This window comes from Myiozetetes cayanensis, unplaced genomic scaffold (genome assembly GCF_022539395.1).
Source record: "Myiozetetes cayanensis isolate MyiCay16 unplaced genomic scaffold, myiCay2020 scf5-8, whole genome shotgun sequence".
Taxonomy (NCBI): domain Eukaryota; kingdom Metazoa; phylum Chordata; class Aves; order Passeriformes; family Tyrannidae; genus Myiozetetes; species Myiozetetes cayanensis.
In genome coordinates this window covers 108,501,098-108,523,884 of record NW_026087742.1, presented here as the reverse complement: position 1 = coordinate 108,523,884, position 22,787 = coordinate 108,501,098, and the positions used below count along the sequence as shown (strand labels likewise).

The 22,787-nt window shown below is 43.1% G+C and overlaps 1 protein-coding gene across 1 annotated transcript; it reads right to left on the bottom strand.

Moving 5' to 3' along the window:
* Positions 1-1,699: 1,699 nt before the first annotated feature.
* On the bottom strand, positions 1,700-21,334 carry XK (X-linked Kx blood group antigen, Kell and VPS13A binding protein). The gene is made up of 3 exons (XM_050333408.1): positions 21,066-21,334; positions 12,064-12,326; positions 1,700-5,657 (listed from the first exon to the last, which is right to left on the bottom strand). The coding sequence occupies exons 1-3, from the start codon at positions 21,308-21,310 to the stop codon at positions 4,831-4,833; spliced, it is 1,335 nt and encodes a 444-aa protein (XP_050189365.1). The 5' UTR covers positions 21,311-21,334; the 3' UTR covers positions 1,700-4,830.
* Between the last annotated feature and the right edge of the window lie 1,453 nt (positions 21,335-22,787).

Genomic DNA, 22,787 nt, shown 5'->3' with positions numbered 1-22,787 from the left:
CAAATTACTGTATATTCATGTTTCTGTGATGATTCATGAGTGACTAGAGGCAGTCACTGCAAATCCATTTTAAAATAAAAGATTATAAATATCTACTATGATGTCTGGCTTGAACCTGAGTTCAAAATCCCATTTTCTTTGGTACATAAGCTCTTCAAACAGGTAGAAAATAACAGAAAATGGTTTATTGTTTTAGGCTAGATATTTTCAGCTGTTACGGGACAAAAATGAAGGAACTATTGGGGAGTTAAAAACCCCTCAACAATTTAGATTTTTTAAAATTAGATTACAGTTTACTAACCCAAATCTTGTTTAAAAATGTTAATTTTAGTTGTCATGCATTTTTGAAGACTAACAAAACCCTGTCTTTTATTAGATTGCTTAGAAACTTACTTTCAGCTGTTCTGCAACCAATGGACCAATGTAGAAAATATAATTCCCAATCCAGTCCATGCTGTACCCTTCCAACTGAAGTGACTCCCATTAATTCCCATGACTTAATGATGTTCTCCTTGTCCTCCTTCCCTCTGCATCTTTTCCTCCCCACACCTTCTGGTCCTCTTTCATGCTAAGGGTAAGAGTTAACTGGTCTGGGGATCACCGAGTGATACACAGGTTTATAACCCCTAGAGTGTGCTCATTGCTTGGCTTGTGAACTTGTCAGAGAGAAGGTCATGCTGAAAACTCTCATATCAATAAAATAATTTTATCAATTCCTCTTCAATTTTATCTTTTCCTCCTGGAAGTTGACAGCCATCACAAAGCTTGTACAAACCTCTTTTATTTCATCAGCTATCTGATCTCAGAAAAATGTAATTTTAATGTGTCTAAAGTTGATGTTGTTTGATGATGATGTCTGATATGTATTGGGGAGGACAGGGCCGACAGAGAAATGGTGAAGTCACATAAACTTTTCTTTAAGGAACCACGTTGAAAACAGAAATTATCAACATTGTGCCTAAATCTAAAATTTTTCAATGAGTTTTTAATCTACATGTGAATACAGAAAATATATATGGTGGATATTAACTTTAAATCATCCCTTGAGACTAAAAACAATGTCTGTAAGAAAGGATTAATTAATTTCTATGCTATAGGGAGTGCAGCAGTAGTGTCAGTCACCACCAGGACATCTAACATCCTTTCTCACTACTCCTCATTTAAGTGATGTACTCATATTACGACTTGTATCTATTTACACCTGTGTTTATAAAATAAATGTATATTTTATAGATACAAATTTACAAACACTTGAATGTGTTCCAAAGTCTTTATGCATTCATGTCCCTCCACAACAGTCCTCAGAATGGATTTTGCTGGCTATTAACTATGTCAGAGACAAGGTCATGGTAAATCCAGATGAGTCTGAAACAAATATACAGAATAAAAGTTAAAATATTCTTCATAAGGTAATGAATTCTTCCCGATTCCCAATGTAAATCAGTAAATATTCTCATTCTGACAGTAAATAATATATATACTGATCTTGTTACACATAACACCAGTTTCTTAAATTGCCCACCTCTTAAAAAATTTCCTTCTAAACAGCAATGGAAGCATCACAGGTTGGAGGCAAGGAGATCCTTAATCAATCACAGATTATTCTTCTGTCACATCTGCTTGAAAACATTCCCGCTGCTGTGTGGTGACAGATTTCTGAAAGCAGCACAATAAGAATTGATACCAACACAACTTGAAGGATAGTTTCAACATTTTAATTTCTGTTGTTTTACAAGTACAAAAGAAAACCCATGTATCAGATCTTACATACTCTTATACACATGAATAATCCTTACTGAGCAGTCCTTTGTGTGACTCAGGACTACTCAAGTGAGTACAGTTTTCAGCAGTAGCCCCAAATCCTTCCATTGAACACACAAGCCCCTCAAATATTCATGGAGCAGAGTAAAACCAGAGTAAAGTTTGCAGCCAGAGATCACTCATTTGTACACATACAGACTTTGTAGCCAATATTATCCTCTCCGTGCAGCCACTGGGCGGGCTGATAACAACCCCCTCCAGACTGTTTTTATCTTGAGAAAAACTGCCTCTCCTGGCACTTCAGAGAAATCAGCTTGTCCTTAAAAACACTGGCCTAACAGAGTGCCTGTCTCTATGACTCCCTCTCATATCTTTCACCTGCAGTGGCAGCACAGGGGTATAAAATCTCTCAGGCTGCTGGTGAAGCTGCACTCCAGGCTGTGGTGACATGAGGCACTGCACAGGCAGTGGCCCTCATGCTGATGGAGTGTTTAAACTGTATTTGGTTAGTCTGCACAACTAAGGCAAAATCATAGGACAGTAATATAACCCATACAAATATTTTTATTTTTTTTCCCCTCTCATAACAGTGATTTAAATATTCAGTTCCCTATGCATGCACTTCAGGTATAAAAATAGGAAGTAATATGGCACACACTCTAAAATATGCATATGCAGTAGCCTTCAGCATTGTTATGTGAGGTAAATGGTACTCACTGTGTATTCATACCGGGCTCCTGGTTCTGTAACTCTCCTTTACTTGACTTCACTGCAGCAGAAACATTTTACCAGCTGAGGTTTGTGAAGCTTTCACTGTTTCCAAATGGCAGAATCACAACTGCACCATCACTTACAGTGCCCAAAGGCTGCTTTAAGTATTTGAGAGATCTTTAGATATTAACTACTTCTACATATGAAGCCATTTTCTTATTTTCCCTCAAAGACTAACATTTCAGACCTGGGTACATCTGTAGATAGGCACCAACCATAATTCCCTGATTAATGATATTGATGAGTATCCAACTATAAAGATAGACACTCAGTTTTGGCTAAGAACACCAGAAAATTTGAGACTGTGTGCTGAACTTTGCAGGTTTGGAAGCAGGGATTATATTTTCTCTTGTTCCTTTAACTCACTACTGAAAAACAACAACAAAAAATAAATACTTTTTTGCATCTGGAAGAGTAGAGAGAAAAACTATACTGTATTTCCACAGACAAAAGTACAGAGAACTCATGTAGTGTCTTCCAGGAGTCACTTCACTATTTTATGCTCCTCAGAGAGAGAAATTAGAACTGAGGTGTTTGGTGTCTTCCCCAGATGTGAAGTACATTCCCTTGGCAAGCTTAGGCCAAAAATTCCCATTACCACCCACCAATAATTTAATGAGATCTACATACACACAACATACACAGATACATATTAAACTAAATAACTCAGTTATAAAACTGAAATATAAAGACATTCATTTACAGTGCAATAAAGTAAAAAAAAAAAAGGTAGCTTAGCTCTTTGCAGAACTGCAGGTGACTTATTTCATTATAAATGACCTCAGACCTGAATTTGAGGCATTTCTAATGCAATGATGCCGATGTCATCCCTAGTGAAGAGCTTCACCCTCCATGGTGACAGAAGGGAGGCTAAGCTTAGGACACTGGGAGATGCCTTGGGCCATCAATTATTTGTTCCCACGAGCAGCCACAATGTGTATCACTCAAAAGGAATGCAAGGTGCCAAGCAAACAAAGTGCTAATAGCTTTCACTTAGTTTTTGAAAATACAGATGGGTTTGTGCATTTCCACTAAATTCCTGGGTGTTCCTCTGCTAAAGCTTTCTCAGCAACTTGCAAAATACAGAAACCCTTTTATTTGTGGTTACGTATTGCTGAGAAGAAAAAGCCAACGACTTCCATTTTTTCTTTCAGTCTTCAAGCCTGTGATATTTCTGAGGTAAAGAAGTCAGAGTGTCTTGAATTAATGATATTAAAGTAATCATAACAAATCACAGCCTCAAAAAGAAGGACTCAGTGTCTTCTCTCCCCAGATAAAGTCACTGAGCTTCCTACCTGGTGCACTACCAAACCTCTGATAATCAGAGTAGTGCTCATCTCCTCACTTCAGCCATCTAAAAGGGAGATGGATAGTCAAAACTCGTTGTCAAGGCATCTGATTAACACTGAGTAACAGGTGTCCAGAGAAGGATTCGCATCGCCTGTGCATTTTAAGATCGGGTGAATCACTCCCTGGAGATGTGCACTGGAGAGCACCTACATGACAAGTACACACTATCTGCCCAGCTTCTAGGTATTTAAATAAAGTGAACACCCCCCTGATACCAGAACATAGCAAAGTATTAGACAAATGATAATGTCAGAAAAATGAGGTATTCCAGAACATCACAATTAGTGTGTTAAATTTAATTCCCTTACTAACAAGCAGCAAATATGAAGGGTGAAACAGTGCAAAGTCAATAACCCCTCTGTCCGTCCTCAGTAACAGTCACATTTCAGTGTTAGTGCTAGCTAATTGGCTGTTTCATGGCAACCCAAACTACACTGCTCAACTCTTATACCGCAGAGAGAAGTATTATCTCATTACACTGATTAGAGTGTAAAATAGTCTGCAATTTTGATCAAAGCAGACCACAGCTACAGCCTCCATATAGTCCAGGTCTAAGTTCTGTTTCTGTGCTAGGTGTGCCATGGGACATCCTATCTGCAATAAAATTCATTGCCTTCCATCCTCAGACTTCCTGAGTAAGATGAGCAACAGGCCAGTTTTTGAAGGACATCTCCGATAATAACTAAAAAATAAGCATGTGGTAATAAACCTATGTGCAAAACCCCTCTGAAATAGAAGTCTACAAACAACAATTGCTCTCCACACACAAACACACAGAGATACAAATACCCAAACACTGTTCTCCACAAAGACAGGCTTGTCAGCCACCATGCAGTGCTACACCTGCAAGAAAGAAACTCCATCCACAAGACACAACGTCTAAGATACGCAGCGTTCCCAGCAGGTGACCTGCCACCTTTCAAAGGCACCTACTTGCTTCCAGTTGTATTAGGCATTGGAAGAAGCACTTTGATGAAGGTTCCCCTTTTGAGAATCTATTGTCTTGCTACTGCTCTGTGCTTCATCAATATTTTCAGGAGTTTTCACCACTGCCTCACCTCCCAGTACAGCGGATTTGCGAGTCTTGCGCATAAAGAAGAGGAACTTGAAACAGGACAGCAAAGTTTCGGTAATGCTGGACGAGAAAAGCCTTTTGCACGGGTGGCAGAACTGGTAGAACACCAACATGAAGAAGATAGCCATGCAGTAACTTAACAGCAGCCTCAATAACAACAACGGGGTGCAGACATACATGTAGATGTCTGTTTTATAAAGGTACCACATCATCAGGAGGAACGCGTTCTCCAGGAACCGCAGCGTGTAGTACATAGTCATTCGGTACCAGTTTTGGGATTTGCTAATTAAGTCAGGAGCACTGAGCTCCACCTGCACTGCTGACCAGCAGAACATGTTAATGCCAGCATACAGGAAGGTGAGAAGGCACAAGACGATGGTAGTGCCGACCCTGCTGAACTCCTTCTCTATGTTCTCGGGAAATGGGGATTTGCTACGCCAGAAGAGAATCCATGGGAAGAAGTAAAAACCAAAGAAATTCGCCATCGCAACGGGGAAAATCCAGATTCGAAGGACTGAACTGAAAAGGACCAACACCGTCACCCGTGTGGCAATCTCAAAGCTTCTCCACAGGAATATGCAGAGGTAGGCCGCTGGTTTCACGCTGATATCGTAATCATCGTACTTGATCTTAATGGCCAGGATGTTGCAGCGCAAGGCTCCGTAAACAATGGACAGGAGAGAAAGCAGCATAACGATACCTACAAAGAGAAAACACAAATCAGGACCTTTGGCTCAGCAGAAGTTAAAGACGCTGCAGCAAAGTAGTGCAGATGCAGTTATTTTCACCCGGGATTTTCCTGGGGATTCCCAGCAGGGTGTAATGCCACAAAAGGCATTCCTTGTGTATATTTCTGTGAAAAAAATGAACTCTACCCCAGCCAAAGCCATCACATAACTCTAACCCTACCTCGTATTTTGGTCCCTGTTTGTTACTTTTCCAAGTAGCTAGAAAGAAAAAAAAGGCCCAACTGTCTCTCCCTCCTTCCCCTGTCAAGGGCTGTTCGTACATATACTGTCCTTGGTGATTATACAGCTCAGTCATAAGAGTATTCAACTTGTTCTCAAACTCTTGTAGCACTTCACAAGGCACACGAGTGCTACTCCCTCCCCTTACAGATGAAAATCTGCAAAACAGAAGCTGAAACTTTGGAGCAACTTGGACGTGCAGATAACTTGGTGCTTGTGAAGTTCTACATCAAAGTAAATTGTTGAAGATCACAAAAAAGCTCTGTGATAGAGCTCAAAATTGAAAGCCAAAGCAATCTAAACACAGAACCATCTGCACTGTTTCTGCCTGTGTAGAGAGATATTTGCTCACCTGTGTTCACTGCGTTTTCCTATATTTCCACATTCTTTATACACCTATCTGTATCATGCATTTAAAAAACCCACTCCTTTTTAAAAAGTATTTAAATGTTCAGATCAACTTTCAGTATCTCCCACCTACTCAGAAATCCCTGAAGGGAAAGTTTAAATTCTAATGCATTTAAATTCAGCAGAAAGTAAAGGCAGAGGCCAGGTGTTAGCTGGCTTCCCCAGACGCAATAGGTGAAAAGCCCTCTGGGGTTGCAGGAGGGTGTCTTGTCTTGCCACACCACAAATGTGCAAGAACACTGAATACACAGAATAAACAGAAGTGCCAACTGCCCACATTTTTTTAGCATTTGCATACACAATTATGCAAATATATATTCACAATTTTTACCAACACGCTGAAATGGGTGATTTAGAGGACCAATTTTCATCACCCCCAAACCATACATATAGTTTCAATCTTAGCATTTTGTCCATGCAAATGAGTTAAGCACAGTAAAAATGGTTCAGTTGGTTTTTTTAGAGTTTCAATGAAACTAACTAAGCCAACCAATCAGGGCATTATATTGCATCAGATAAAACACTCAGAGCTGGGAATTCTTAATTATGTGAATTACTTCTGCAATGTTTAGCAACCAGTGCTTTCTGCAGCCTTCAATTAATTTGTGTGTCAATATCCTACAAATGGACTGTATTCCCTGCTTTGCTATAGCTATATAGGGTTTGGGGTTTTTCCTAATTAAAATTATTCACTTTTAAGTATGACTTTGAAAGAAACATGACTATTTTAAGATCTCTAATAACTTTTTAAGAGCATTTCCTCTATCACTTCAGCTAAGCTATCTCCCATTCTGATGAACAAAAACCTCTGAATTACTTGGAAAAGAGTTAATTAAGTCTTTATATTTAATTTTCCAAAGCACTCAGTAAGCTGAAAAGCATTTACTATTTTATATGGTAATTTTGTACGTACCAGTTTGGTAGTGCATATATTCTCTAAAAACAGGTAAGTTGAATTTTTTAGTAGGTGTTTTTAAACATCTTTCTTACAGCACTGTACCTGAGCTGAGAATTTTTAAATGTTATGTCTTGGAAAAACATTGGCTGAAAGCAGAAGAGCAGGTGAGTGCAGTCAAGAATATTGCTTGATATCCTGTAGCCTTTTACAAAGTCTCTCCTGGAGTTTTGAGCTATGAAAGAACACAACTTCCAGCAGCTAACAAAGCTCAGAGTTAAAGAAACAAAAACCTACCCACCAGGGACTGAGTGCTGCTGTCCTGGAAGTCTGCTTGCTTTCTGCTTTGATAAGCTGAGACATTGATCTTACTCCCCAATTTCACTTTAGGAAATCTATATTGATCTCAAATTTACAAACTCAAGCCTTCAAAAGAGGCATTTCTCCATTGATAAAAAGTAGGTCATGCTGGCTGCAGTTTAACAAAGTAGTCCAGTCCTGCTCCTTTCCCAAAAGCTCATTACTGTCACCAAACCTTCAGTTCAAACGTCACTTTTAACTCCGTGAGAAAGACAGTTTGAAGGAACCACAAAGGGAAACGTGAGAGAGTGACATGGTTGCTTTTGCTCATCCTGAGCAGGCAAAGAAATGAAAATTTGAAAGGAAAAGCATCTTCCCTTGGAACAGTCCCAAATTCCTTAACATTCTTTATAAAGGTGGCATTTCTTTTCTTTCTTCCTCCTCCCAAAAGGCTGTACTTTTCTTACAAATCAGAGGTGCACACTCACTGAGTCATTCAGGCAGGCAGCAGGCACTGTTTTATTTTGTTGGGTTTTGTTATTATGTTTTAAGTATTTTCAAGACCTGGTCCTTCCCACTTCAGCAATTTCTAATTCTGCTCTAGAGGAGCTAAATCACAAAGACTGATTACTGAAATCTGTTATACATACTGTAGTTATATATACATACAGTATGTTAGATTTACTATAGTTTTCTAAACTGATAATCAGAACCCTTGAATAATAAGGGCACTTATATATTTCCTTAGGACAAGACACCTAGAAACTTTTTTTTTGCCATAAGATATAATTTCAACACTTAGAAACAACTATTAATACTCAAAGTATGTTGTTCAAACAATGAGAAAAGTATTCTGTGGTCAGAGCTTAATGAGTTCAGAAGAAGTAACTGTAGAAACATCTGAAGATCTCTAGCAAGACCATCTACAAAACCTAGTCAAGAGCATTAGGAAAGCGACACTGCAAACACTAGTAAGTTGTAAGAAATACTAAAGCAAAAACTTCTGTTCTGAAGATGTCTGTCACTGCTAAAAATTTTCATAAAAAAAACCCCAACCTTTTTCCGGAGAATAATTTCATTTTTAAATGGTAGGAAATCCTCCTTTTGAGATTATCATTGTAAGCTATGCTCGAAAAAGATAACTTGCCTGCTGTTAACAGCACACAAATTAGACTTACAAAAACAAAAGCACTGCTTCCACATTCAATACTGCACACTGAGAACTGGCCCTTAGTCAGAGATAAGCAGACAAGCCACACATCCATCACCTCCAGAGAGCTGGTTTTGTAACTAAAATTAACTCAGGTCTTTTTGCACCTCCTGGCCTTATGCTCCTCCAGGGTGTACTACCTAAGTGAAGCGGTCTGGAGAGTTGCCCAGCAGTGGGTAAGTGGACCTGAGCCTGTTGTCAGACCCTCTTCAAAGCAAGGTTATATCTGGCTCCAAGGCAAAGACACTACTGACAGGTGCTGAGGTATTTGAGTGCAGAGTGTAGCCCAAATGTGCAGAAGAGACCTCGACGTCTGTTCTGGGAGTGCCAGCTACAAAGTCATTTCATGGGCATTTCATACAGTAGCAAGTTGGGAAACTTCTTCCCAGTCACGCTGTAACCAAAGAAAGAACTGATTGTTTAGAACTAGGACTCAGATTAGAATCATAGGATCAACCGGGTTGGAAAACCCTTGATCCACTCCCACATGGTTACTAGACCATGGCACTCAGTGCCACATCCAGTCTCATCTTAAAAACCTCCAGGGATGGTGAATCCACCACATCCCTGGGCAGCCCATTTCAATGTCTGATTACTCTCTCCATAAAAATTTTCTTCCTAATATCCAACCTAAACCTCCCCTGGCAGAGCTTAAGCTCGTGCCCTCTTGTCCTGCTGCTGGTTGCCTGGGAGAAGAGACCGACCCCCACCTGGCTACAACCTCCTTTCAGGGAGTTGTACAGAGTGATGAGGTCACCCCTGAGCCTCCTCTTCTCCAGACTAAACAACCCCAGCTCCCTCAGCCTCTCCTCACAGAACTTATGTTCGAGTCCCTTCACCAGCCTCGTTGCTCTTCTCTGGACCCGCTCCAGCACCTCAATATCCTTCCTGAACTGAGGGGCCCAGAGCTGAACACAATACTCCAGGTGTGGCCTCACCAGCGCTGAGTACAGGGGAAGGATCACTGCCCTGCTCCTGCTGGCCACACTGTTCCTGATCCAGGCCAGGATACCATTGGCCTTCTTGGCCACCTGGGCACACTGCTGGCTCATGTTCAGCTTCCTGTCAATCTAAACTTGCAGGTCCCTTTCTGCCTGGCTGCTCTCCAGCCACTCTGTCCACTCTGTTACATGGGAGAATCCTGTGTACACAGAAAACAAGATGAAAATGTGCTATGCATCATTCCCCTTTAATCCGGAGGCTGAATAATACTGGTGGACAAAAGGTACTACTGCAGAAATAAGCAGGATAAAGAGATTGCAGAAAGTTTCAATATTTCAGTAGGTAAGATACACAAAACAGGAATATGGTTAGTGCTCTCGTTTTTCTGATGAATGATCTCTAACAGACATTGCCACCATTCCTAACACTTCTTTTTGTCCTCTGTATTTCTGTATTTTAGAATTACACCTCCTACAGAGATGGCTCCTGGGAGTCATGAGGTGACTGCTGCATTTGCTAGTGGGCTCACCAAATTCACTGGTGAGCCAGATTACCTCTTGTTTGCTTAACTTCATTTCACCCACAAAAGGTCGTTTATCAGTCTGTCATTCACAATTTATCTCAGCAGTGACACAAAAAGTCAGAAGTAATAGAGTGTTACAAACCATTCTTAAATATGCAATTCTCTAATCATGTGGAACACAGTGCTTCTCCTTGGCTGTCATGACCAGTAAGGTCAAAACCAGTAATAAAAAAAATACAATAAAAAGGTGACCTTTGTCAAGTAAATGCCATCTGCAGCAAAGTGACTGGAAACTTTGCTAATTGCACTGTTCAGCAAAGGATTCAGGTGCTTTGTCCTCATCCCATGTCACAAATGCCATGGTTAAGTGAAGACTCTACCTTAGCTGTGAACGAATCAAAACTGTCAAGAGCAATGTCTTTCAAGAAACTACTGCTATGGTGTCCTGGTTTCAGCTGGGGTAGAGTTAATTTTCTTCCTAATAGCTGGTGCAGTGCTGAGTTTTGATTCAGTATGAAAACAAAATTGATAAGACACCGATGTTTTAGTTGTTGCTGAGCAGTGCTTACTCTAAGTCAAGGACTTTTCAGTTTCCTATGTTCTACCAGTGAGGAAGTACACAAGAAGCCGTGAGGAAGCACAGCCAGCACGTCTGATCCAAACTAGCCAAAGGGATCTTCGACACCATAGAGCACCATGCCCAGTATATCAACTGGCAAGATGAAAATGTGCTATTCATCATTTCCCTTTAATCTGGAGGCTGAATAATACTGGTGGGCAAAAGGTACTACTGCAGAAATAAGCAGGATAAAGAGATTGCAGAAAGTTTCAATATTTCAGTAGGTAAGATACACAAAACAGGAATATGGTTAGTGCTGGGAGGGTCTGATTGCTGCTGGGCATTGGTCAGTGGGTAGTGAGCAATTGTATTGTACATCAGGTGTCTTTCTTAGGTTTTATTCCTCTCCCTCTCTCCTCCACTCCCTTACTACTTTATTATTGTAGTATTACTTACTACTGTATTACTGTAATAATAATACCTGTCACCCTAGCCTCAGCCTCCCTACCTGTGATGCTGGTAAAGATCCCTGGCCACTCATAGCCTCAGAGATACAACATTTTGTATTTCAGTGGAAACACACCTCCAGATTTACATAGGTGTCAAAGTCCCTTCTTACACTGAAAAGCTCCAAGATCAGCCAGAGAAGGTTCTTTATTTGGCAGCGAGCCAGCAAATCAAGAGCTCATCATGGAGCAAGATGCAGAGTCCCACAGTAAGAGAGTTGTGTCCTGGTAAGTCTGTGTGGTGCAGCACTGCTTGGAGAAGGCTTAACAGCTTGGGTCAAGAGATGAGATGGTCACAGCTGCATACCAGCTTATGGAATCCTGCCTTTTGATTCCTAAATCAGAGTCTGGCACAAGTAAAGACCTGCCCTCACGTCCTCAGTCCCTATTTAAAACTCCATTCTTGAAAGTACACATTCCTTAATTCAGCATGGCAAAACATGCTCTGTGGTGTACCTAAAGGAATTTTCCAGGAAGTTTGCTTAAAAACCAAAATGGAATAGAGGCAATATTTTTTTTCTCTCTACAAAAAGACAGTTCAGTTCTTCCAGCTGCCTCCCTGTCATGCCAAATCATCAAACTGGTGTTTTTATAGCAACCTAAGTATGGTACAGAAAGTGTCAGAGTCTAAAACACGATATACACTTAGAAGCAACACCACCACCAAAATCTGTCAGGAAGACACAATGCACTGCAGCGCATTTGGTTCTCGTCCAGGGCAGCTACACCTGACTGCTGACCTCCTCTCCCTCCCTCCAAAACACCAGAGAAGGTGACAACAGCGCCTCTACCTACTTCTGGCAGCCGTGATCTCCTGCCGCATGATGCAGATGTAGAGCTGGAGGGTGAGCTGCGGCGCGGAGCCGAGGAACGCCTGGATCACGGAGGCCCTGCTGAAGGCGGACCTGTGCGTGCGCAGCTTGCGCTCAGCCTGCCCCACTTCCTTCTCGATTTCCTCCGAGTACCCATCCTTGGGCACCTGCCACTTCTTCGTGATGCTGACATAGGGGTCTTCAATCCTGCCAGCGTGGTAGTAAATATAAAAGGCTTCCACACACCTACAAGCAAATGAGTAAATAGAGTGACAGGGAAAAGAAAAACAAAAGAAAATAATAGGTCTTGCCAATCCTTAGTATTTTAAGCAATCACATACTAAGTCCTAAACCATTTGTTCATGGAGCAAAGCCTGTATGTTTTCTCATCCTGGTAAATTTGGAATAGGACAGATTTGACTCTTTGAAACACAGAACTACATGCGACTAGAGAGCAAGAACCTGGCAGTGCCCCTTGGGCTGTTTGCAGTACTCAGACATGGGAGGAGGTTTAGTTGTTTCCTATGAGCTGCCTTTGCTCTCTGCTGTCCTCTGCTCCACTGAAGTCCTTAAACTACAATGTTTATAGGCCAACCTAGGGCCCAAGCCCTAAGTGTTTCTTCAGATCCTCATGTCTTTCCCTTCCTATTATCCATACATCTGTGACACACTAGTGGGACATGGCAACAAACACATTTTCCACACCTTTGCCTTAAACAATGTATCTGAAGAGAGAGGTTCAGAGGTACAAGCAGGTGTGCACACCTCAAACTGCTGGACTCTAATTCTTGCTTTACCCAGCAATGGTTCAAAACACCAGTAACATGCCAGAGCAGCGAGAAGGAGCAGTTTTGAGCCTCACAACTCTGGAAATCAGCATTTTTTTAAAAGACACAAAAATAGGAGATTTAGTCCTTATGTTTGCTTATGTTTATTGCACTGTTAAAGAAACATTGATCTTGCAAAAAGCTTTTAAATAAGAAGATGCAGTGTTTCCTGTTGCTGTAGCTCTTCATACTTTAAACACAGTGGAAGCCAAACTCCCTTGTTTATATAGTCTAACTTACTGCAGACTAACTTCTAAGAAACAAAGTGGAGCTAGCACACACACTTCTACTCATAAATGACATATTGTTATACTATTTGCTGCTACTCGTAAATTACATATTGTTGTACTATTTGCTGCCTCTACCTGTGCACAGAGAATAATCCATACATTTGAGAGGGAACAGAAAGAGTTATCTGCAGTTAATGCTGTAGCAACAAGGGCAATCTGGCTCTTTGAGCATTAGCCTCAGACAGATTTCTGCAAGGAAAGGCCAGTTTCTGAAACTGCCTTCAATGAATGTTTTTTAATTGGATAAAACTTTAGAAAAACTATTCCAAGAGAACTACTCAGATATGAAGGTGTTAAGGGCAGGCTTGGGCATCAAGCAGAACCCAAAAAACAAAGAGGAACAGTCAGCCTTGTCTGGGAAGTAATGACAAGCAAGGGATGACAGAGATACAGGTGAAATCATAATCTGAGGGCGAAGGGAGAGGAAAGGAAAACTTTATTTCTGTCCCATTGCTTAGGGTCCTAAAAACACAGGGCATACTGTGGAGGAGTCCATAAGCTGAAAAGTGTCCTCTCCCCCAAAAGCCCAAAGCCAGCTGTAGTGTGAGCAGCAGCCCTGGTGAGGGCTGGATTCCAGCCAAGGGAAGCTTTGGGGGTAGAAACCCCCCAGTGCCAAGGTGACCTGTGGCACCAGCTCTGGTCACACCCCCTCCCACAGCCAAGCATACGTGGCATCTTCTTGCACAGGCATCATCTGCTGGTGGGGACTGAGCTGTCTTCTTTCCTTCCATAGTGCCTGCTGGGGTTCACCTCCTCCACCTCTGCAGTTAATACTTGCTGGAATGCGGCATCTCGGAGTCCCCTCCAGGTCAGATGGCCAATGAGTTTTTGTTACCTACAGATAAGGCTTATCGTCCATTTAAAAGTATCTCACAACTAAACAGCACAGAGCTCTGCTTGTCTGAGTCTTTATTGAACTCCCATTTCCTTCCTGACTTTTTAAACCACTTGCCAACTTGGAGCCTATCACAGCCTTTTAGGAGAAAGCTGTAAAGCAGCACTTAACAAAATTCAATTATAAGCATACTGATTTTTATTTTAATAAACTGTACTTCATTTTCTCTCCTAACTGGACCATTAGCAAGTTTCAACTGCTAATGCTGAAACTGTTTCAGCATTATTTTACGAGTGTGTAGTACTATTCTTGATTCACAAGGCTTCAGCTATCATCACTAATGGAAGTCCCTGGTGCTCTGGAGGCTCCATTAATAGAGACAACTTTCTGTTTTCCCCTCATTAATCTTTTCACTCCCTGCCAGCCTTGTTCTACGTGAAAGAATCCACACAGCCAAAAATAAAGTGTGAAAAATTAATAAAGCACTTATGAAGCCAACATAGATTCTGAAGCCAAAGAACTGATTTTATTCCTAAAGAAAGATACCAGAACATTTTTGTCCTGCTTAGTATTCACAGCCATGTATTCACCCTGAGCTGAGGGCAAGTCTGAAGCTATTATGGAAAATGTAATCTCAGCATCAGCTTCTGAACTCTTGCTGTTCGTGATTAGAAGCAGATATAGTTTAGGGACCCATCCAAAAAATACACAATAATCCAATAAAAGAAATGACAAGATTTATAAGACAACTGACTATAGCAAGCATTATAATCAACAAAATGTTGGATTTTGGGGCAAGCATTTGATTTGTATTTATTGGCTGGATATTAAGTAAAAGTATATTGTTTGTGATGGGAAATTTTGTATCAACAGAGAAAAGCAAACACAACGTGAAATGAGCAACCTTAGAGCCAAAGGGGACTTTTACCAGTACAGCAGAGCAATAAAAATGGTATGTGCAAGCACTCAGATTACATCAATAATTATGCCCATTTTCTCCCAGGCCCTGCCTATCCCATGCAAGAGTGCTTCTGGAGGTCAAGCCCTCTGGGGCAAATAACAAATGCAGCCAGGACTCTGACTGGTGCCACTGCCCAAGCAATTGCTTAGAACACGACCAGACTGGCAGCTGACACACTAGAAAAAAAGAGCACCAATCTAAAAGTTTTAATGAATAGAGAATTAAGAGGGGAACAGGCACCTGAAGGACCATCCAGATGAGAAGGATCCAGAACTATGATGCAGAATCAATTCAGATCATGCACCTGTGCCAGATTATGACTTTGCCTACAAAACACACGCTGAAGGTTTGGGCATCTTGTCTTTAAATGAACTTGCTTGTTCTTTTTTAGTATGAAACACAACTAAGACACAGTACAAGATGGCACCTGCTTCATGATAACTCTCCTCCACCCTTACAGACTGCTGCAGTGTGACAGCCCTGGTTGCTCGTCGCTGCTCTGCTCCAGAGGAACAGGAGTGGGAGATCCCAACTTCTGCACAATCCATTTCCTGCAATGCAGTGACATTTAGGGCCCCTTCAACAGCTCCTCACTTGGCACCAAGAGCAGAAGGAGAGCAGCTGGTTGTTTTCACTGCATGTAAAGCAATGACAGCTGCAGTATGGGCTCTGAAGGAACTAAATTTGCTCTGAAGGAAAAAAGTAAAATCTACTTTCTACAGTGGAAGTTAAAAGGTAAGAAAAGGATGGTGCTGCTTTCTCCCCATCTTGGCAGAGAGAAGAGCCATACGTTTTGAAGGATCCTGATGGTGCCCACAAGAAGTGATTCAGCAGCAAACATTTGCCTTCTACATGGTAAGTAGGAGGAATAATCCCATCCCTATAAGCTTGCTGAGAGTGAGCACCTCATTCCCTCTTTTAATTATGGATGCGTGGGATTTAAATACAGACCAAGTAATGGTGGTGTGAAGAGGGAGCAGGCAATGAAAACCAGGAACTTTCCACAGCCAAGCACTCCAAGAATAAACAGCTATTTGAGACCTATCCACACAAGCTCACTGCAAACATACAAACAGACTTCTCTAATGACTCAATTTTCAGTAATCCCTTCTCTTTAGAAAAGCAAGCAAAAGACTTACCAGTCCTGCAGACTTACTCACCTACCTACATCAGGCAAAGATTTGTTCCTCACTCACTGTTCTACCTTCCACCTGCAGTGACTTTCTGTTCACCCCATCATGGACATCTAACACAGCTTCTCAGGAATAAAGGAAAAAAAGTAGCCTGAAGACAATCGAGGCATATTCTTCCCATCCGGAAAAGAGGAAGATGATACACTAACAGTTGTAAAGTTTAGAGCTAGCAGGACCTCCTGTGACAAGGTCTGCCAATGGAAGTACTACAAGGAAGGAAAGTTTTTAGACCTGTTCTGATTTAACTATAAAGCAGGTCACTAGGAAAGAGAGACTACCCATGGGAGACAATGCTTCTGCACAATGAGACTGAACTAGTAGAGCTTATTAGATTTCAAGCTGCAGAATTAGATATCCAAAACATGAATGACTCCAAACACTTCAGCCTATAGGTGGTTTTCTTGGAGTTGTTGTGGGTTTTTGGGGGTTTTTTTGTGGGGTTTTTTTGTGTGTGTTTTTTGTTTTGTTTTGTTTTGTTTTGTTTTTTTGTGAGTTTGTTTTGTTTTGTTTTTACTTCCTGCAGCTCACAGAATCAAACTTTGGCCTTAACACCAGCTCCTCTGGCAGTTTGATGCAAACTTCCTCCTGCATCTGCTGTGTTGTCTACAAGATAACAGGCATGTAATTGTTTCTCCTTATGCCTTGAGAAACAAAGCCTGATCCCATAAAAAAAATATTCTATTGTTTACGTCCTTGTCCCATTACAACCTGAGGAAAACAGTCATTAGTGTTCTACATAGGGACCTGTTACATCTGATTGTGATGTTTTTTGCAAGAGAAGTTCATCCTTCTGCAGACACAACCCTTCCCTGATTGTATCTCCTCACAAGGAACAGCCCGTGGGCTCACACTCCACTAACAGAGCACCAGGGACAGCAGTTTCAAAGATACCTGCAGTCACTTCAGCTTTCGTCTCCACGAAGTTGGTAAGAGAAGAAAGCACTGCCAAGTCCCCACCAGTCTCTTTTGAGTATGCCACTTCAGTAAATCAGATGGTAGGGAACCACTGCATCTAGAAGACTTAAGGTACAACACCAGCAACACCTCTAGAGTGTGACTGTCCAAGCCAGTTTGTTGGAAACCTGCACTACAGCTACTGATTGTAAAAATACTGTTGCTTGCAAAATGGAAGAGGGCAAGGAAGTTAACAGGGGGTTCTCTGGTGCCCTTCACAAAGGGAAAGGAGAAAAGAAGGCTTGGTGGGACCTTCTTCCTCTCTGCAACTATCCAAAAGGAGGCTGCAGCCAGGCAACAGTTGGTCTCTTCTCCCAAGATAACAAGCGGCAGGACAAGAGGAAAGGGCCTCAAATTATGCCAGGGAAGGTTCAGGTTGGATATTAGTAAAAGTCTTTTCACTCAAAGGGTGGTCAAGCATTGGAATAAGCTGCTCAGGGAAGTGGTAGAATCATCATGATTAGAAATGTTCAAAAAGGCATATCGATGTGGCACTTATGGACGTGGTTTAGTAGTGAACACAGTGGTGCTGGGTTATCAGTTGGACTTGATGATTTAGAGGTCTTTTCCAACCTAAACAATTCTCTGATTCTATGAAGAGTTATTTGCACTTTGAACAAATCCTTACATGTGGTGCAGTACACTAGTCAAAATACATCCAATTATTATTTACTGGAATTGTAACAGCACCTAAAATCTCAAGATGATCTTGGTGATAGAGGTGCCATCCAAATGAACAGGGAACAAAGAGACAGTCCTTGGTACAGGACCAGCCAATAATGGACCAAAAATCTCATCATGACCTTCCCTAAAGAAAAGTATATTAAACCTCTCATTAACACTGGTTACTATTTTAAGTAATTTTTTCTGTTATAATTTACTTTATGTGGTAAAAGAATCTCCTTTAAAAAAAAAAAAAAGTATCCAAATATATCTCCTAAGCATCCAGACAAATTACTGCACTCATAAGGAATGGCACTGACCTGAAATGCTGCAGGAATCCCCCATAATGCCCAGAAACCTGCAATCACTTTGTTCCAGCCAAGTCTCTGCACAGTCTCTGGCATGCCTGCATCCTGAGGATCACAGCCAGGCCACTAAGGGATATAGGAATTTTGCTCTACAAATTGCCCCAAATTTGTAGAGAAACTCCTAGGCAGTGTGAGATAAAAAAAAAAAAAAAAAAAAAAAAAAAAAAAAAAAAAGGGTACATTAACAGTACAGCAAAAGTCCTCTCCAGGGAGAGGGATGCTACCTAATTTTAGTGCTTCCAGTGGTGGCAGCAGGACAGCAAGTGCCTCCCAAACAGGTGGAGTGTGGGTGTTTGGGGAAGGTGGTGGTATGCAAGAAGGTTCTATGAGAGAATGTACTTTCTCCCCATCACACAGATAGGCTGGATCATTTCTCTTGCAAAGTTCAATAGCCTCCTTCCCTGCCAAGATATTTCCAAACCATTTTTGGTTGTTTTGTTTTGGTTTTTTAAGGGAAAAAAGAAGGGGAGAAAAATGTCTAGATTTTAAGATGATAAAGAAAACCTCACACAACATACATGTACTGTTGGTAAGCAGTGCACTGATATCCCAGTATCTGAGTTTGAACAGAGAAATTCTGACTACCCTGTACCACACCAAACCAAAGATAGATGGTTAAAAGGTGGGTGTTAGCTTTTTTAAAGCCAGCCAAAGCAGCCAGCCCTCTTCTGCAGCGTGTCATCTCACACAGCCTAAAGGTTCTTAAACATTTCACTCTGATGCCACAAGCAGACAGAGGCCTGAGGAGGCTCTGCTGTCTGTGTCCTATTTGACCTAATTTGGTCCAGCCCTCCCTAAACAACCCTGGGCTGTGCCAGTGAGATACAAGAGACTGAACAGGGAGGATGGAGTGAGGCTTCACACCAGGGAAGCAGATGACTGAGAACAGCAGGATTCTCCGGTGTAAAGGAGCAGAGGTTTGCCTACCAGGATGGAACAAAATGCTTCCAAGGACAATGGTCCTTTTCAGCTTACAAAAGTTAAAGCCACAGTGCAGTGATGATAAAGCCAAAAAGTATTTTGCCTTCTAGCTGCCACTTGCATGCATGGAAGTCCACACAGGATAGAATAGAAAGCCTCCTGTGCAAAACAGGGAACTGTAAGGTATTTCATGTGCTGAAAACCCTCAAACTTATACAGGGCAGGGAGGCAATCAGTTTCCTCTTCTCACAGATACAGCAATGTTTAATTGCAGGAAGGAAAAAAAAACCCAAACCAAACCCCTTTACTGTCTGCCTCAGACTGATCCCTTCGTCTTCCCACACTTTTTGTAGGATGTGCTGCACCCTACAAATAGACACATCTCCCGAAAACTAGAGAGAGGTAGTTTCCTATGAAGTTTTTGTTTTGTAGAGTCCTTCCAGCCTTTAGCAGGAAATAAGTTTCTCAGGTAGCATGAATGTACAACCCTCTTTATATTAGAAATTATAGTTCCAGTTATACTGGGTTTAGAGAGAAGAAAACATATATCACTTTGTAATGCCCAAATGATGCCACGGGGACTGTGGCACAGGCATGCTGCAACACCTCCAGAAGACCTTCAAACCTTCTGGAAATGCCAGGTTTGTAAATCTTTGAGAAAGGCACAATTGCAGAGTTGGCAACATACTTGAAGAGAGGAGAAGGCTTCCATATGCCCACTAGTTTTACAGCAGTGACTGTGGCTGGGAGCTTGCCAATGGAGCAGAAAGTGTGCTCTGCACAACGTGAGACTTGTGTTGTAAACAGATAAACTTGATATTGAGAAAGAAAGAGAAAGTCAAGTCATGTCTGGTGGTTAAGGTCAAAGAGGAAGTCTGTTTCTTTCAGATAATTAGAAAGAAAATCTTCCACTTTTTTTTTGTTGTTTACATCCTTTATTTGTTTATTCACATCTTCCAGTTTGACATGACATTCTTTCCTCGTTTGACCTCAAGAAATTGATTTAGAATGACAAAAGTCACCAACACAATTTTTATTTTGATAGTTTCTTTCTCTTTGGTTCCTCTCTTATTTTCCAAAGAATGTAGAAGTACTTTATTCTCAGCTTTTAGAAATCAGAGCTCTTCAAGAACTAACTGTTTAGCCATAACTTAAATATCTTTAAAATCTTAACAAAACAAAAATATTAACGAAATCCAGTCGTGGTTAAAGAAGTCAATGTTTTTGATGTGTAAGATATTTTGTAACATCCAAACTCTTCGCCCTTCTTAGTGTCAACAAATCTTCCTTTCCCACACTGTCCAGGAATTTCAAAAAGTTGCTGATGCTTCTCCCAGCCTCTTCTACAGATGCACTGCATTTAGTCACCTTTCTTTCTAAATAAAAGATATGAATGTAAATTTAAAATGAACGCCCGCAGCAAACATTTTGTCTTGGGAGTTGCGCCACCACCGTAACTTTTCATCTATCTGGGATTTTTTTTTTTTTCCCTTAAGGGTATTTTCAGTGAGAAGTTACACTGAAGTTGAAAAAAAAAATCTCCAACGCAATTTGGGGCAAGAAGCTCACATTTGGGAAGAAGAGACTGGCTAGAGCATCACTATCTCGGTCCTAATCTCCCAGCCGAGCGAACCTTCCCTGTGCCTCCTGGAAGTCACCTGCGAGCAAAGCGCTATGGGCGAGCCGGCAGCGAACAGACACAGCCCTCTGCAGGGAGCCTCGGCGATGCCAACCCAGCGCAGCGCCGGGGCGCGGATGGGGGCTCCCCTGGCTCCCCGCGGGCCCGGCAGGGCCGAGCCCCTTCACCCCGGGGCTCAGAACCTGAGGGCACTCCCGAAGGACGCCGTTCAAAGGCAGGACCCGCCGGTGCAGAGCGGCAGCGGCCGCGCCCGCCCCGCACAAAGGCCGGGGGGCTCCGTGCGCCCCCCGCGCTCGGCCCCGGCCCCGCCGAGGGGCGGGACGGACTCACCGACCTGACGAGCGGCCCGAGCTGCAGCAGGTGCAGCAGCAGCACCAGCGGGCGGTCGCGGGTCACGTCGCGGTGGATGAAGACCAGGCTGAGCTGCACCAGCACGCAGGGCAGGAGGGCGCAGAGCAGCGTCAGCCAGTGCCACATGGGGTCCCCCGCAGCGCGGTACGCCGCGCTCAGGCACAGCGCGGCCGTCGTCTCGGACAAGAAGAGGACGAGGGAGACGAGGACGGAGCCCGGGAATTTCATCGCAGCCGCCGCCGCCCCAGCCCGGCCCGCCCGGCCCGCCCAGCTGAGGCGCGGTGCGGTGGGTGCGGTGCGGCGCCGAGCCCGCCAGGGGGAGCCGCCACCGCCCGCACCGCCGCCCTCAGCGCCGGCCCGCGGCCTCCGCCGGCGGGGCCGCTGCGGCTGCAGCGCCCAGAACCGCCGGGGCTCGGCCCGCGCTCGTAAATGGGGGAAGGTTCCCCGCCGGTGCGTGGGGAGCAGCCCCTCATCGCAGCTCCTTGGTGTGAAGCACTCCCTCATCATCCCCCTCATCACGGCTCCTTCGGCCCCAAGATACAGCACTGAGCGGAGGGGGATCGGTCGGGGCGAGCGGGTGCTCCCCAGGGCGCTTGGTCAGGCAGGAGGGATCACAGACTCACAGGATCAGTTAGGTTGGAAAAGACCTTTGAGGTTATCGGATCCTAGGTATGACCGAATACCACCTTGTCAACTTGGTGTTGACACGTCCTTAAGTATCTCCAGGGACGGTGATTCCACCACCTTCCTGGGAAGCCCGTTCTAACGTCTAACCATCCTTTCCGTGAAGAAATCCCTCCTAATGTCCAACCTAAAACTCCCCTGGTGCAGTTTAAGAGTATGTCCTCTCATCCTATTGCTGGTTGCCTGGGAGAAGAGGCCACCCCCACTTGGCAACAAACCTCCTTTCAGGGAGCTATAGAGGGTGATAGAATAGATATCCTGAAAGCAGGAGGCAAGGGCGAAGTCCTGTACCTGGAGAAAAAATGACCCTGTGCACCAATGAAGGCTGAGAGACAGCTGATAAAAAACTAAAAAAATAAACACAACAACAACAAAAAGCCTAAGAAACAATAGGCAGAGAGGGAGGTGTGAGTGCTGTGGAGCCTTTTCTGATGTGCCCAGCTCAGAGGCCCCTCAGTGAGGCACTGGTAGAGGTGCCCTTTTAGCACTTTGCCAGGTGGATCTCACCCTTGCTTCCCAGCCCTTTTCCTGCAAAGGTTCCTAAGGTCACAGAACACTAAGCACCTGCTGTTAACACCAGCCCATAGCCCTTGCCCACTGTCCCTGGGCCTTTCCCCTTCACCCAGCAGGATCCTTCCTCCCTTGCCCACCGGAGCTCTGCAGTCCTTCAGGAAATGTCACCCTGGCCGCGTCACTGATGCCTGCACGGATGAGCAGCACAAGGCAACAGCCTGAGGGAAAGATGAGCCTTTTCAGTCTCTCCTTCTCTCAGATCCTGAATCTGCACACCTGGCAAGAAACACAACTCCTGAAGTACCAAGTCAGGTTGGCAGATGGTGCCTCTATCCTGCTCAGGAGCGGGCTGCAATCACTGCTATATCTCTCCTCCTCTTGGTGCAGGTACTTGGTTCATGCTCAGCTGGCTCTGATGCCTGCCCTGATAGATCTTATTTCTCCTTGCCTGTTTCTCAGGCAATTGCAGACTTGGCACATGGAAATTAACAAAAGAGATCTGGGATCT